Source organism: Thermobia domestica, chromosome 9 (assembly GCF_964235325.1).
Source record: "Thermobia domestica chromosome 9, izTheDome1.hap1.1, whole genome shotgun sequence".
Taxonomy (NCBI): domain Eukaryota; kingdom Metazoa; phylum Arthropoda; class Insecta; order Zygentoma; family Lepismatidae; genus Thermobia; species Thermobia domestica.
In genome coordinates this window covers 94,531,357-94,548,295 of record NC_137462.1, presented here as the reverse complement: position 1 = coordinate 94,548,295, position 16,939 = coordinate 94,531,357, and the positions used below count along the sequence as shown (strand labels likewise).

At 34.6% G+C, this 16,939-nt stretch overlaps 1 protein-coding gene across 1 annotated transcript; it reads left to right on the top strand.

Annotated features, from left to right (window-relative positions):
- Window positions 1–16,279: 16,279 nt before the first annotated feature.
- On the top strand, window positions 16,280–16,705 carry LOC145660940 (uncharacterized). The gene has a single exon (XM_081726380.1). It carries the CDS (start codon window positions 16,280–16,282, stop codon window positions 16,703–16,705), a length of 426 nt encoding a protein of 141 aa, XP_081582506.1.
- The last annotated feature ends 234 nt before the right edge of the window (window positions 16,706–16,939 follow it).

Here is a 16,939-nt window from a genome sequence, read left to right as displayed (position 1 = left end):
AACACAATTACTAGGCCCTGAGAACTAGCCGAGACCCTTCCCAAATTGCCTAAGATAGAAGTCCCTTGAGATGATAATCGATGAATGGTATTATTTGCCTGTTTTGATCAGTAGCGGCTCTTCAGATTTTGATCTTCCAATAAAAGATTTCTAGCTCTGTTAACAGGAAATGAAATTAATTTCAGGAAATTGAAGGGGAATCAATTAAAGAAGGGGTCTTGGTAGTGATGGGTAAATTCCCGGGGAAGTATTTTTCCGAAATATTCCCTGGGAAAATTCCCGGGAAGATTCCCAAAATGGGAATATTCCGGGAATTTATGTACAAATACAAAGAAAATTGCATTCAATTATTATATTATGGACTCAATATGAAAGTCGTTTTTATCACAGTATACATATTACTGTTGTCTCCAGAGGATTCTTTAAAATGCATATTCTGAACTATATTATGCTATTTTATTATTACTTTATTCTATTTAGAGACCACGCGTAATATGTTTACTTACATATGTTTTATACAAGCAAATATGCACGAAAGACAATTCGTATTGAAATTCCACATAACTCTAACTTTAAATTTATATGTAAGTAGATTTTCTAAACTTGACGCTACTACTAGGTACTAATATGATCGTCATATTAAAGTTTTTAAATGTTATAAACAAATTAGGCTGATAACTGCCAGAAAACATATGTAGTCCCACGAAAAATTCTTAAGCTTCCCAGTGATGTACACTGTTCTTTGTTACTATGCTTTCTACTGTGTGCTATTACATCTCTAATATAAAAAGATAAACTATTTCGAACACTGTACACAATGTTACAAAATTCGCCAACTAAACTTGGTACATCAGTACACACGTAAAAAAGAAGCAAAAAAATCCTAATTAACACTGGTTCGGTAACCGGTACTAATGAAACATCCCGAGAAGCAACTCTAATTTTGATATGGAAACATTACTTTTTATGATTATATGTATTTACAGCTAGAGACATTTCTTTATTCAATATCTGATTCTTTCTCAGAGAGTGAAATTCGAATCAGAGACAGCAGACAGACTGACATCGATTACTGACGGTGGTTCGGGATGTATTGATAGTACTTCACTTCTATCTCTACTGAATTTCTATATTCATTTACTAAAAGGTTCCTTCTCATCATTTATAAATTAGTACTTTACTATTTTCTGGTGCAAATGGAAATGGAAGTTAAAAAATCATATTATTAATTATCTATATAAAATAAACTGAAAGAACATCAATTTTTAATCTCTGAATTATTTAAAGTCTAGAGTAAATGATAATAAATGGATATAAAGTGGTTAGTCATATGGTTCTTATAATTTGGAAAATAAAGTAAGGAAATGGAAATAAATTACTTCCCGGGAATTTATATCCCAGGACTAAAAACCTGGAAATATTCACATTTTTTCATTTTCTTTCCCACCGGGAATATTTCCAGTACCCCTCTCTAGGTCTAGGAGTGTCACACATCCGCGGGTTTTCAAGGAACACAGGCTGTGGTCATAAGACTAATCCCCCAGAAACTGTCAGATTTACTAGAGCATTACACATTTCGCAAGAAAGTCCTTTAAACCTTATTCTGCATACTAGGGACTCTTTTCACAGAATTTTAAGATACTGCCCCAGAATCCTTACTTTGTAAGATCCGTACTTGAAGCCCTATAATTTTGCACTAGAATTGGCATTCTCAGTTCTCAATGTGTTGCATACTCGGAAGGAGCAAAAGTAATTAAAATTGAACGTTTGTGGGACATTTTGTCAATTATTTCAATATGAATCAGACTACTTGAGTACTAATGCAGCAATCAAACGAGTTATTAGTTAGCTGATTGTTTTATATTATTTTCTGTGTCCTTATTCAAATAAAACCCAATACGTTAAAACGAATATTAAACTCACAAGTCAAGAGAAGACAAAGAATTTAGATTTCTATCCATGTGTACTAGCAACCAAGTCATATGAGTTAAAAACTTCTTTTACATAGTATGTAGTGTATTATTTTTTCATTGCAATAACTGTGAAAGGGCGCAGGTAGTGTAGTGTATACTATATTTAGGGCATTTCGGATATTTAGGGCTTATACCACATTTAGTAAGCACAATGTTCTATTACTATAAAATAATATTGCTTATTGTTTACTTTAAACCCTACGAATCTTTAGTATTTTGCACATGAGTCCCTAGATGCAGAATGAGGCTTAAACGACCTTCTTGCCAAGTATGCGATACTCTAGTAAATCTGATAGCTTCTGGGGGATTGCACCCCGACCACAGAATCTGTTCCCTGAAACCCCGCGGATGTGTGACATCTCTGGAAATTTTTTATTGCTTCCCCTTCAATTTCCTGAAATTACGTTCCCGTCAAGAGGGCTACAAATCATTTCCTGGGGACCCCAAAATCTGAAGAGCTGCTACTGATCAAAACAGGCAAATAATACCATTAATCATTTATCATCTCAAGGGACTTCTATCTTAGGATATTTGGGAAGGGTCCTGGCTAGACCGTAGGGCCTAGTAAGCAGGTGTTGAGTAATTTCATAGAGCTGTATTCAATATAAATAATAAATATGACATTAAAGTAGGTCTGACTTTTGGGATTCATTCTTTTTAAAGTAGGCCTTTAGACTTCGCCTGTCAAAATTAAGTGCTATTGTTATTGGTGCACGTGTTGTTAGAAGAGCGTAGCCAGGCATTCGATAAACAAATTATAAGGTTCCAAGTGGCCGTTTCCGTAACCAACGGGATCCTATCATATGTAACTGTTCACATGTAACTAGCTCTATTTCACTTGTAGTATGTGAAAATGTGAATAATAATATTTATTATTATTATTATTATTATTATTATTATTATTATTATTATTATTATTATTATTATTATTATTATTATTATTATTATTATTGACTCAAAGAGCCCAAGAGGGAATACCCGCCTTCCCACCGGTGCCACTCTGCCCCTGGCAGCGAGGACTTCATTTTGGCCGCATTCATTTGATTCGTTGACAAGAATCCTGAAGGGACCAATACAACCTGTCGCCAGTCATGTGCATGCAGTTATTATAATATTACATTTTGGAGACGAATTGTTCCTAAGGTGAGATCCCCTGCCTCTTCCATTAAGTTAAAAATATTGAGATGAGTGCGTATAATTGTATTTCATTGGCAGCTTTCACCGATCATTAGAAAGTGAATATGAGAGAACTATGAAATAAAGTAATAATTACACGTAATTTTGTTATAAAATTATATGTCGAAAGCATTTCCTGTGACCAAAAAAAAGATTATCGTTGAATATACACGGTTGCAGGAGAACTCTGATTTTTCAAATTAGAAAGACCTCAACGATTTATCCCTTCACTTGCGATGTCTCCTTTATTGTCTCCGTGGGGAGGTCAGAAGAACACCCACCTTCGGATCGTAAGGTTCGTGGTTTGCTCCCGCGCCGCGTACTTTTCAGAAGTGTTTTTTTTACTCACTTTAACATAAACAAATCAAGAATATAGATTATTTAACATATATTTGTGGAGTAATTTTGTTGTTCAATGGCGTTTCGGTGCGTCTCTGCCGCTGGTGGTATAATTTTCAAAACACAAGTGAGGCCACAAAGGATCGTCGCTGCGGAACATCTAATGTTTGCCGAGAGATCACTAGTTGTCCATCCCTGGTCCACCGAAACTTTCGGCATGGGATAACTTGAGTTTCAGCTTGTTTACATTATCAGTTTTCTTTCTCTATTTTTCACAGAAATCTTCCATGCAAAATAATGTAATAAACAGTAAATATATATATATAAAGTACGTTTGAGTGTTCGGGCCACATATCTCGTCTTCGAGAGCCAACGATTAGAGTTTTATATCCCCAGTATGGGGTAAGCTGGATAAAATTTTAAAGTCGATAATCTACAATGTATATTAATTTTCGTGAAAGAGCATAATTATATACAAATAGCCGAAGAGATAAATTTAAACTGTATTTTCACATAACATTAGCCTTGATGTTCAACCAGGGCCTTAAACTTCCTCATATCTAAATGCTGCAACACATCAATTACTACTACTTTTATCTATCATTTTCAACATTTTGACAATTTAGATATGAATTCTCTTGACTATTGTTTCTACATAACACTCTCTGTTTTATTTTAACTCAAAAAACACTTTTACAACCTTGAAATGGTAAACGTTTGTGATTGGATTAACCAAGTCTTTCCCTCCTAATTGTCAGCGATGTATTAGAGTAGCGGGATAAGCGTTAGATTCACTTTCGGGTGGTCGTGTATTCGATTCCCGTTGAGTAGTTAAAAGAAATGTTAATCATTTGTAATGTTGATACATCCAAGGTAAGATAACACAGAAAATATTCAATTCCGCTTGGTCTTAATGTTGATACGACTTACATAAGTGCACTCGAAATAGAACGAAACACATCTGCAAAATGACGTTAGCCTTATTAAAATTGATTCATATCGTCTGGGAATGTAACATGTCTAGCAAATAATTGATGAATATGTTAGGCATAACGTTAGTATAGGTAAAATAATTCGACTGATAAAAAACAAAGGTAATTATTTCACCAAAATTACTTATGTTTCTACTATTTTTTTTTCTCCTACTACTACCAGAAATATTAATGTTCAAATATTTCATCATTTCACATAGGTTGCATATCAGCAAAGAAACTTCAAATTGAATAATTAAATACTTCATATAATATAAAATATGTAGAACGTCTTGACTTTCTAATAATAATAATAATAATAATAATAATAATAATAATAATAATAATAATAATAATAATAATAATAATAATAATAATAATAATAATAATAATAATAATAAAGGAATAACATACTTAGATTAACAATTACGTAAACCACATTTTCCAATTAAGAAAACAATAATTGCCACCACGGGTTTCGAACATCTGTCTCGGATACGATATCATAATTTACCAATATTCCACAAATTCCTTACACAAAGACAACAAAATAAACTAGTAGTTACGGAAGATACAAATTGAACTTTCTATTTCTATACGTGTTGGTACAATTCTAAGAATACACAAATGACGTCTGCCTTATTTTCATCTTTGGAAATCTTACATGAAACGATTTTAACTAGGTAATGATTTGGAGGGAAGCTGAATGACACGGTAGGTAAGTGGTTTGCGCATTTAACTTCTATTCTGCTAAACGGGGTTCAAATTCCTCCAAAGTTTAAACTTTTTTAAATGTTTCATTTTCAATTTCATTATACTAAGTGTGAGATGCAAGATTTTCTCTACTGCAGAAAGAAAAAGATGTTGGGATGAGGAGAATTGGAGAAGTTCTTTTATTGGAAGCAATCATATACAAGCTTATTTCCAGGAGTTGCTCTAGATTTGATATCTTCACCTACTTTCAAACATTTTCTGATTCATATGTGGTCAGTATTTTTATATTTCTAAATATACAGTATATAAAAAATAATACATTACATACACAACAATAATGAGATGAACACATGGTGTTCTTTCGAAAACACGATCTGAAGCACCGAGATTCATCTTAAAATGCGAAACTGTTTCGTTAATCACCTACTTTAGAATTTTACCTGCACAAACACCTGGATCAGGGCTACCAACTGCTGTCAGTGGTGGGAAAATTTACGTGTAAGTTGGGTTGCATCCCTCTTTTCTTGTGACCACCTTTCGAACCGAGCACTTCGGTTTTCGTCTGCTACTGGCAGAGGACTCGCTGAAGATCCCAGCTCTGTTTAACGACAATGTATCCAAGTCAGCAACTTTTCTTCCAAGTTATCTTACGTTCGCTATCAGTTATCACATGAGTTTTTTAAACCTTATATGTTTGTGACACAACAATTTGTAAATAGATTAAGGATATTATTGATTAACCTCATATTATTGAAAATAATAAATGCGTAAATTAAGGGGATTGTTGCCTCGCCATTTTTCTGTTTTCTTTTCCGTAAATAAAACATATTTTCTAGTATTTATAGTTGCAAATAAGAAGGTGCATAATACTATGATTTTTGTAAGTTATTTTTTTTAAATATGCTAAATAATTGAAAGATAATTAATAATTAAATTTTTACTTTGAAACCCAACGAAGGAAATTCAATCAACCAACCCTGCAAATAATGGCTAAGTTACTCTTCCTCTATGGGATAAAATAATTTACAAAGCATCATTTACACACAGTCACTTAATATTTAATTGAATTAATAGAATTGTTAGAGGATCAAGTAATTAAAATGAAATATAGCGTGATTATTGGTAAATGAAGCTTTGCAAATTATCCGTATACAGGAAAAGTAATTAATCGTTTTCTACAGGGTTGGTGCTTTGAATTTCCTTACGTGAGCCGAAAAATAAAAACTTTAATTAGTGACTAATTATTAATTATCTTGTAATTAATTAGCACTTTTAAAAATTTTCAATTACAAAATTAATATTATGTTCCTTTATACCCAACTATAAATACTAGAAAATAGGTTTTAATTACGGACAAAGAGAAAATCAAAATGGCATGACTAAAATCCCTTTAAGCTGTTCAGTGTTATCGATTCCATTTCCATGGGAGTCAGCGGAACTGCTCTTTCGAAGTTTGTACAAGTCTGTACAATTACGGTATATTTAGTAAATCTGCTCAAGAATACCCTTCGCGTAGTGTAATATGTCATTAAATAGCTAAGCTAGAAATTAATTATATTGTTCAAGTTCAGATATATAAAGTTGATAATATCCGATTTAACTCTATTATTTGACTAAGGTAGACCATAGATTACCTGGTGTGCTATAGAGAGCATTTTTACTGGTAGATATTGGATTTATTAAGTTCCCACTTTTGTTCAGTTAATTGAACTATACCAACATAACCGTAATTCTTTTTTTAGTGGGGTAATTAAATTCTCCTTCCTTCCAGCGTGCACGTTTAAGTTGCCTCTGCGGAAGCAGGTGTGCGTGTAACGTGTTAATATCCTTCCAAAATAATATATATATATATATATATATATATATATATATATATATATATATATATATATATATATATATATATATATATATATATATATATATAAACGTTACAAATCTAAATAGCAGCCTGTGATCTCAGTTGATGAGTGGGAATGTGAAATATGTTACTATTTTTTGTTATGTGATAGCTAGAGTCGGATGATTTTGTGAAAGGGTGCCTTATAACTAAATAGTAAGTAATAAAAAATTTGTATTGAGCGTCACCGAGTGGTTCGTAAGATGGCGGCCGAATCTGTTAATCATGACCTGCGTCTCGAACTTGATCATTTCGAAAAAGGTGATACTGAAGTTTTAGTAATCAACCAAACTCAATTGACAGATCCTAGTATGGAAAATCACACTAGTGATATTAGTGTTTTGAGTGACACTGGGAAGAAAAATACGGTAGAAACTTATCAATCGCTTATTGCGAGTGGTAATAAAAATCAGAGTGATAAGTTTTGTACTAACAAGGGACATCACCCAATTGTCCGACACCGATTTCAATGAAATTTTTTATTGCTGATAGAAGACATGTATTCATTACTTGTGATGAAAGAAATTTTTGCCATGGTGCATGTTTTCTATTTTTTAATAATTTTTAAAAGTTGTGATGTGGTTAATAGAGATTACTGCAGAAGTCCTTTACTACCCTTTGAAAACAAAGTGTTAATGAAAGAACAACCATGTAGATACGTATAGGGCATAGGGGGAAGTCGTATGGTATGTATGACCTTGACGGCAGCCATCTTGAAATTCGCCATTTTGAATTAAGGTCAAGTTTTTTAAATGGGAATAGGGTAATATGATACATAATTTCGGGCTAGAATTTAATCAGGAAGACAATGGTGAAGTTAGTTTTAAGGTGCGCCCATTCGGGGAAAAGTTACAGGCATATTAATTGTTTATACTTACTATGTGCGTAAGTCCCTTACCTCCGCTTCTAACCCGCGTATTAATGATAATAAGTGGATAAAGGTTTCGGTAATACATATGGCTAGAGGGAAGTGATACGATAAGGGTATCATTGACGGCAGCCATCTTGAAATCCGCCATTTTGAATTGAAGTGAAGTTTTGAAAAATGAAAACCATAGCATAGTAAATTTTCCCCAAAAGCCAATGGTATGCTTATTTTTGTTCTATAGTTAACTAGTATGAATTTATGACTCTTCTAATGAGCATGAAACGTCCATTATTCGATCTTTCAAATTGGCAACACTCCTAATTTTCACCGCGTGTTTTAAGATTCCAACTGGCACTTTACAATTGTTGCCATGACTCATGTTTTCTAAATTTATTACATTTTTTAAGAGTTGCGATTTGCCAGTTCGTGAATAGTGTTGGGATAAGCATCCAGCAATCTTTCTGAATTTTGAAGACTTGCCATGTAATTATTAATTTCCTAGGCAATGAAATTATTTATTTCCTATACCTGCCCTTCAGAAACTCGTTTACTGACATGAATCATCACACAACGAAAGAACTCCAACTTTGCATTCAGGTAATACCGAAGACGTAGTCTGTAATGGATAGTAGATGAGACGAGAAATCAAATGACAATTCACTTCAAAAAAGAAAACGAAATATGATTTTTGTGTAAATCAATGGTCTTTTGTTTTGTTATATATTGTTTTGTTTGTTGTATATTTATTTATTTTCTATGGCAGTATTTTAGCTAGTCAGACAAAAAGTCATTCGTTTTCTAGCGAATGTTGTCGATGGTTATGTTTGTAAGATTTATAATCGGTATTGATCGGGAACTCGATTAAGTTACGCCTCTTTATAAACAAGTTACCTGTTTTCATATTTTGTTCATGGTACAAACAGTGTGTTGGGAACAGTCATATTATGTCTCTTTGATATTTTCTATCATTGCTGCTGTTCCTTTAAAGTGGTAAAGTTGTATTTATTTTAAAAATACTGTTTATCGTTTGCGCAATATGTAGGCCACATTTCATGATAATTTTGACTTCGTGTGACACCAATTTGTTATAATTTTATTTGTATTTCTTTACGTCACATAGGTCCATAGGTTCCTCATGAACTCTGGGTTAATATAAATGATTACACTGACTAGGAAATTAATAATTACATTGCAAGTCTTCAAAATCTAGAAAGATTGCTGGATGCTTATCCCGACACTATCCATGAAGTGAACAGTCGCAACTCTTAAAAAAATGTAATAAAATTAGAAAACATGAGCCATGGCAACAATTGTAAAGTGCCAGTTGGAATCTTAAAACACGCGGTGAAAATTAGGAGTGTTGCCAATTTGAAGGATCGAATAATGGACGTTTCATGCTCATTAGAAGAGTCATAAATTCATACTAGTTAACTATAGAACAAAAATAAGCATACCATTGGCTTTTGGGGAAAATTTACTATTAAAATTAGGTGCCACATGCTATGGTTTTCATTTTTCAAAACTTCACTTTAATTCAAAATGGCGGATTTCAAGATGGCTGCCGTCAATGATACCCTTATCGTATCACTTCCCTCTAGCCATATGTATTACCGAAACCTTTATCCACTTATTATCATTAATACGCGGGTTAGAAGTGGAGGTAAGGGACTTACACACATAGTAAGTATAAACAATTAATATGCCTGTAACTTTTCCCCAAATGGGCGCACCTTAAAACTAACTTCACCATTGTCTTCCTGATTAAATTCTAGCCCGAAATTATGTATCATATTACCCTATTCCTATTTAAAAAACTTGACCTTAATTCAAAATGGCGAATTTCAAGATGGCTGCCGTCAAGGTCATACATACCATACGACTTCCCCCTATGCCCTATACGTATCTACATGGTTGTTCTTTCATTAACACTTTGTTTACAAAGGGTAGTAAGGGACTTCTGCAGTAATCTCTATTAACCACATCAACTTTTAAAAATTATTAAAAAATAGAAAACATGCACCATGGCAAAAATTTCTTTCATCACAAGTAATGAACACATGTCTTCTATCAGCAATAAAAATTTCATTGAAATCGGAGCCGGACAATTGGGTGATGTCCCTTGTAAGTCTTCGCCTAGTCGCCTGGCGGTGGCAGGTGGCCAAGAGCAAACAACAGTCGGTAGTCAAGGCCGTTCACCTCCAACAGCTGGTGGTAGCTTATCAGCACAAATACAAGCAATCCGTTCGCACTTGGCTGGAACTCAGATATTTCCTTCAGAACCAGTTGTAAATACTTTCACAAGCAATACTAATGCTTCTGTTTTGAGAACAGATTAAAGTAAATTTGTAACTGATTCAGCACAAAAATCTTGAAACGATTTTGCTCGTAATATACCCTTTTGTGATGGAAGCAAAGATATAGAGTTTTTCAGTTTTTGCTTTCTGTTTATAAAATTTATAAATTGAGGTTGTTTCCCTTAGAATGTATTATGATAATGGCTATTGGAAAAACTACTGGGTTATTAAATACAGAATTACTTAAGTTATTGGGCAACGTTAATGATTGGTTGGAGGTATGTCGTGCCTTACGAACTTCTCTGTTGACACCATTACGGTTACGAGAAATAAATAGATTGCTTGTTGAGCGTATTCAAAGCCAGAATGAAAATATATTAGAATATATCAGTAATATTTATTATGCTTATGTGGTGTTTCAAGGAACTCTAAATGAAGAGGATATAAAATTAAATATTTTCTAGGATATGAAACCAGATATTAGATATGCAATCTTTAAGTATAATATTCCATCGACTTATTAAGAACTTTATGATGAAGTTGTTAAATATGTGAATTATGAAAGATCAAAATTAGTCTATGATGAAATGTGCAGGTCGAATTTTTCTATTGAGTGTAAAAAGAGAATAAAATGCTATTTTTGTGGCGGGGATCATAGGGTCATAAATTGTATGTATAAAAAGCAACAACAAAAACAGGCAGCATTGATGAATAGAACGTCAACCGAAGATAATAAAAAAACTATAGCTGCATTTATCGTTGCGTATGTTTTGGGAAGAAAGTTAGGAGCCCTAGATACTTGCAGTACAGTGAATCTTTGTGATATAGACTCTTTTAAAGAATGGGAACAAAACACTAACTGGAGAGTGCAATATATTAAAGATACTTTTCGTGGAGTGGGGATTGGAAAGGAAGTGCTTTATTTAGATCAGTGTGTTGTTCTACCGATAAAAATTGGAGGTTTAACTTATAAACTTAAATTCTTTTTGCATAAAAACTTGTTACCTAAGTTTATAATAGGAATAGATGGAATTAGTTTCCTTAAAAGAACAATAGACATAAACAAGAAGCAATTTATAATAGATAGTGGAAAAGTTAAGATTCCCGTAAGGTTAAATAATACCCCTAGTCCTACGAAAAATGATTCTGCCGCAGAAACTAATCATTCCAGGTCCCATAAGGTTCCAACGTTTAAATGGTATGTGGAACATCAGGCGTTTCGCGATGGTGTGTGCTACCTACCGTTTCCCTCGGGTGCTGGCTTCCGGAGAATTCCCTAAGAAAACAGCTGATAACAATTCTGGTCAGAGTTCATGTCCTGTTCAGGCGCAGATTGATGATAGTGAAATACAACAAGTGATTTGACATGAGCAAGGTTGGTGCTTTTTAGACTCAGGTTGGATTATATTTTCTTTTACGTATGCATACGTATACATATACGTGACTGCCAAGCCAACAGCTCGCAGGGATTCGTACACGCATAAATGAAGACGATAGTATTCCCTTAGATGAATTCTTACTTATTAAATAGGCATATATGTGGATACGGACTAGAATGAGAGATATGAACAACACACAAAATTTTCCCTTCACTGAGCATGAATGCTCAAACAGAAGAAGTTACACTCACACAACTGAATAAATAAAATGATGAAAATAAAACACTTAATATTGCATAATATACGTAAATATGTACATACTATATAAAAACACTAGAAACATAGCCCTTCCATTATCGTGATCACTTGCACTATATAATTATTATTCGCACTGGTATGAGACTTTCACTGCGTAATTGGGACAAGGGGGTGGGGAGATACAGGAAACACTAAATCTTGGCGAAGCTTCTTGATTCCGAAGAAATGCTGTACTCCAAAAGATAGTTGTTCACTTTTTCAGTTGGTATCGAAATAAGATTCGTATCACATACTTAATTATTCGTCGTGCTCATCTTGTACTAATATATAGGCAAAGTGTTGTTCAAAAACTTTTCGTTCCTTCTTGCTCTGATGACCTAGGCTGACTCCTCGCTTCTACCAACGCTTGGGAACATCCCGCTCATTATACTTAGGGTTGGTAGTGCGTTGTACAAATTAATAAAGAAGTGTCGAAGTTTTCTGTATTCTTACACAGCACAAATATGACGACGGTATAATTGAGAGCTCTGGCAACACATGTTTCGATCCTGTGGGAACGAAACTTAAAGGCGATATTCAAACAAGTGTTGCAGGCTGAACTAGCAGATTCCTTCCACGACTGGTGGATTTTTCACCTTATGATTATACATAAAACAGTTCAGTGGAAAAAAAACGTATGTTGGTAATTGTGTGAATTAGTCATCTCACCTGCAACTCCTACAAGCTATGAACACTGTTTCCACGGTAGGAAGGGTGACGCAATGTTAGTGCATGGGAACACAACACTCGACGAGTATTCATACACACACAGTATCAACTTCATGTCCAAAAATATTCCCAACCTTAATAAATGTCGTTATGAAGAAAGTATATATGAAACAGTCATAGTGGCGAAAACCATAGGTTGGTAACTATTTTTAGGGAAAGAAAAAAATGAGTTTGATGCTACAAAGCACTTTGTCCAGACGATAAGCGTTGTACTGGGAAAACAGCAAGTCCTTTGTTTCGTCGTGAGAAACGATAAAAGAAACTGAGGAACACCTGCAGACAAAGAGAGAGAGTCGTTTTTGGAGTTTTAACACTTGGCTTTTTTAACGCTTGGCCAAGGCTTTGCATCTCCGTCTGTTGACAAACATGATTGTCTCAATATCCAGTAGTGAGGAAAACATTGGTTGAATTTTCGTTCAGCACATTGGAAAATACTAAGAGCTCAGATAAATTTAGAGCACTTATTCGTCGCGACTTTTCAAAATACGGCGAAGAAGTTATAATTATTTAACTTTTCGAAAGCCTATGTGGTTTCAAAGGGTGCAGAATGAATGACCCAAGATAATTCCATTGACTAAGTGAGTAAAACTTCATGTATGATGTCCTGGCGCGTGAGTTAATTCCGTGATCTCCAGAGTGCTAAGCCAAGGCTATACCAGCTGAAAGTGAAACTATTAAGGGTTTTACGTCCTTTTTCAACAGCGAGGCTATATAGAGACGTGGACCTACAGTTTAAAAGAGATCCGAATCACTCCACTCAAGGTGATCTCCCGGCAGGAATAGATCCCCCGACCACTCGGGGGAGCCCAGGAATTTTCATGTATGTTTTGATGTTGTTTTTTTTCTTTTTGCACGTGTTTTCTGGTTGTCAGCAGATAAGGGACTTTGTCGTGAGAATGTTCTTGTTATTTTTCTGCAGAACTCTTCGCACTTTATAAAGAAACCTTTTGCTCACAGATCCACTGTTATCGACAGCAAGAATAGTGTCTTCGTATTCACGCTCTTATTATTTTATACAAAATAACTTAAATCTAATAAACCTACTTAACTATTTTCTAAATTTAAGTTTCTTGAAGATACTTATTGGCTAATACCCACTTGAAAGGAAATACCACCTTGCTGTTCAAGTTTTATTATTTTTATCAAGTCCTTATGAAAATGTTCTTTCAGTTCGAGAAACGCGTCTACAGCATCGCGTCTACATAAGAAAGCATTGATTCTACTTGTAGTTTTTTTCCTGCTCTTCAAAAGTTTTGTCTGATGCTCAAGTGCTTTTAGATCCGGATGTCTTCAAATCACATATGTTCAAATCAAGATTTTGACTGAAGTCAAGATCAGCACGATTTTCACAGCACAAGCTTTATGTATGAAAGAGATATATTTCTTTAATTATTTTCTCTTTTCCTCTTCTACTCTATAACTTGTTCCTTTGTTTCTCTTATGTGTTCATTCCCCCTGACGAAAAATCATTGTTTACTTTGAGAATGAATTTGTAAAATAAATAAACAAAAATTGTGGCAATGGTTGGGTGAAAGAAAATTTCATTCCGTAACTCTCCCATTTTTAAATAAGGAAATAAAATAACTCATCTGACGGAACCTCCATTATTTCAGAGCACTCGCCTTCGGTGCACGTGGCAGGGGTCTGCACGGGCCGGTATTTTTATCCTGGGACCGGCCCGGCTAGTGAGTTCATAATCTCAGACCCGACCCGAGTCCGAAATATGTTTTAGCATTTAGGCCTGAGCTCGTGGTAATCAAATGAGCCCTAAATAAACTCGAATTACCTAAACTTTATAATTTACTCAAAATTGTAATTTTTATTTACAGCAATTAGAAGTTTAATTTTGCAGTTCTGCTTTAAAAGTCCTTAAGAAAGAATGGTCTAAACGTCCAATAAATATCGTTGCACAGTACAATTACAAAGTTATTTCCCAAAAGGCCGGAGAAATATAATTGTAAATTTAAACATTTACGGCCCGGCCCGAGCCCGAAGTGATATATGCTTTGTAGGCCCGAGTCCGGCCCGCGAATTGCACTTTAACCTGAAGTCCAGTCTCTATATAGTTTCGCTATTGGGGAGGGGTAAAGACGTTTACAAACCTAATAAACGAATTTTCTCTTTGAGTGTATCCCCTCGTGGCATGCTTATCGTGAGAAGTGCTATCTTATAAAGAAATTTGCCATATGAATTTCATTTAGCGATATGAGAGTAATAAACTTACCGTTAGCGTTGTTCTCAAATATTGGAGTTAATGATACGATTCCAAATGACTAAGAACACTAGAAGTGTATCTTTTCTTGTATTCATTTGGGGTTGCTACAGTTCGATTCATTGGTCATAGATACGACGATCTGAAAAAGAGGAGTAAGCAACACAACTCATCCACCCCCAGTGAGAGGATGACTACCTTTGTTGCCAAATGTCAACGACCGCTGAAGAGCCACTTTACTGTTTTAGAGAAAGCAATCTATTGCCTTGTTACTTTGCGTATATCCGTGGAAAATATTTAGTAATATTTATGTAAATATATCAACTGTACTGTATATATATACATTATACATTGTTTTTAGTGCAAAAGTTCTATTTGCAGAGTTTAAGTTATTGTCCTGTGACTCTGTGTGTATTTTTGTGCATCGTCTCAAAATGTGCTGTGTATGTGTGCACGTTCGTGTTTATCTTTTATCCTCCTTTTATGCTTCTTGTATATTGTATTGTTTTTTTGTAAATAGTTAATTGCAAATAATGGAACCATCAACATCTCTGCATTCACCCGAATGTTATAGGATTGGAGGGGAAAAAAGCATATTCTTAAAAGTGAAGAGCGACAAATTATGCTTAATGTTTATTTGTATTTCCTCTCACAAGAACAGGAAGGAGGAAGAAAAACTTATGTGCCGCAGGCTTGGATAAAACTGCTGCGGCCACTCTCGTTGCGAAATCTACTGTATATGATATAAGAAAGCAGCATTTAATAAAAAAAACAGGAGATTAGAAACCCCACTCAAAGACAGAAAAATTGGAAAGCGAATGACACATGTCGACATTTACCACAATTTTACCCGAGATACTATAAGGCGGAAAGTACATGAAGTTTTTAGAAAGAATGAACTCTCAACAGCTCAATATGTGTTGGAAATCGTGCAGAATGACCCTCAGCTCCCAAATATTTCACGATACACTTTGTACCGCCTTCTACGAGAAATAGGTTTTAAATTTTTAAGAAATAAAAGAAATTCCATCTTGATCGACAAGGAAGACATTATTGCTTGGAGACAAAGGTACTTAAGAGCCATAAGAAAAGCAAGGCATGAGGGTAAAAAAATTACACAGATGAAACTTGGTCGAATCAGGGTCACGTCAAAAACAAAAGGTGGGTTGATACAAAGATAAAAACTGCGGAGCAAGCTTAGCGAGAGTCTTACAGCGGGAGCAAAAGCTCCCTCTGGGAAGGTAGGAAGGCTGATACTGGTTCATGCAGGATCAGAAGGTGGTTTTAAACCCTTCGCTGAACTGATTTTTAGGGGCCAAAAAGATAAAAAGAACCAAGAATATCACTCAGAAATGGATTTCAGGGTGTACGAAAAATATTTCAAAGAAAGGTAACTTCCTAATATTCCCCCTAACTCTGTAATAGTGATGGATAATGCCCCCAGTCACTCGGGGAAAAGTGATAAAGCGTCAACAAAAATAACTAAAAAAGCAGACATTCAAGAATGGTTGACCGAAAAAAATATTTCCTGCGATTCATCTCTAAATAAATGTGAACTTCTTGAATTAGGAGATCGTGAGCTTATTCGATACGTGACGTATAAGCTTGACGAGATAGCTCAAGTTGCGGGGCATGAGGTATTGCGGACTCTGCCGTATCAGTGTGAGTTAAATCCGATAGAATTGATATGGGCGTCTGTGAAGGGTGAAATCGCGTCGCGTTACTCAAAATTTAAATTGGCTGATACAGAACAATTGATGTTAAACGCTGTACAAAATATCACGCCAGAGAAGTGGAAAAACGCTGTGCAACACGTACAAACGGTAGAGGATTATATGTGGGAGACCGATTGACTTACTGAAATACTGCATGATCGTGTAGTGGTTAATTTGAAACCAATGACGAAAGTGATGAAGAAATTGTGAGTGCATCGATGATCTCGGTATGGATATCTTCGAAGATTATAAATCAATGGATGAACAGTGTCCACTATAGCTGCTATTTGTAAGTACATTTTTTTTTAATTTATTAGAAATGATGTTTTGTACATTTGGATTTCTCGATTCTCAGAAACCAAAATTAGAGAA

Coding starts and splice junctions, on each gene's coding strand:
- LOC145660940 (XM_081726380.1), top strand. CDS start 16,280: ATGGATAATGCCCCCAGTCACTCGGGGAAAAGTGATAAAGCGTCAACA.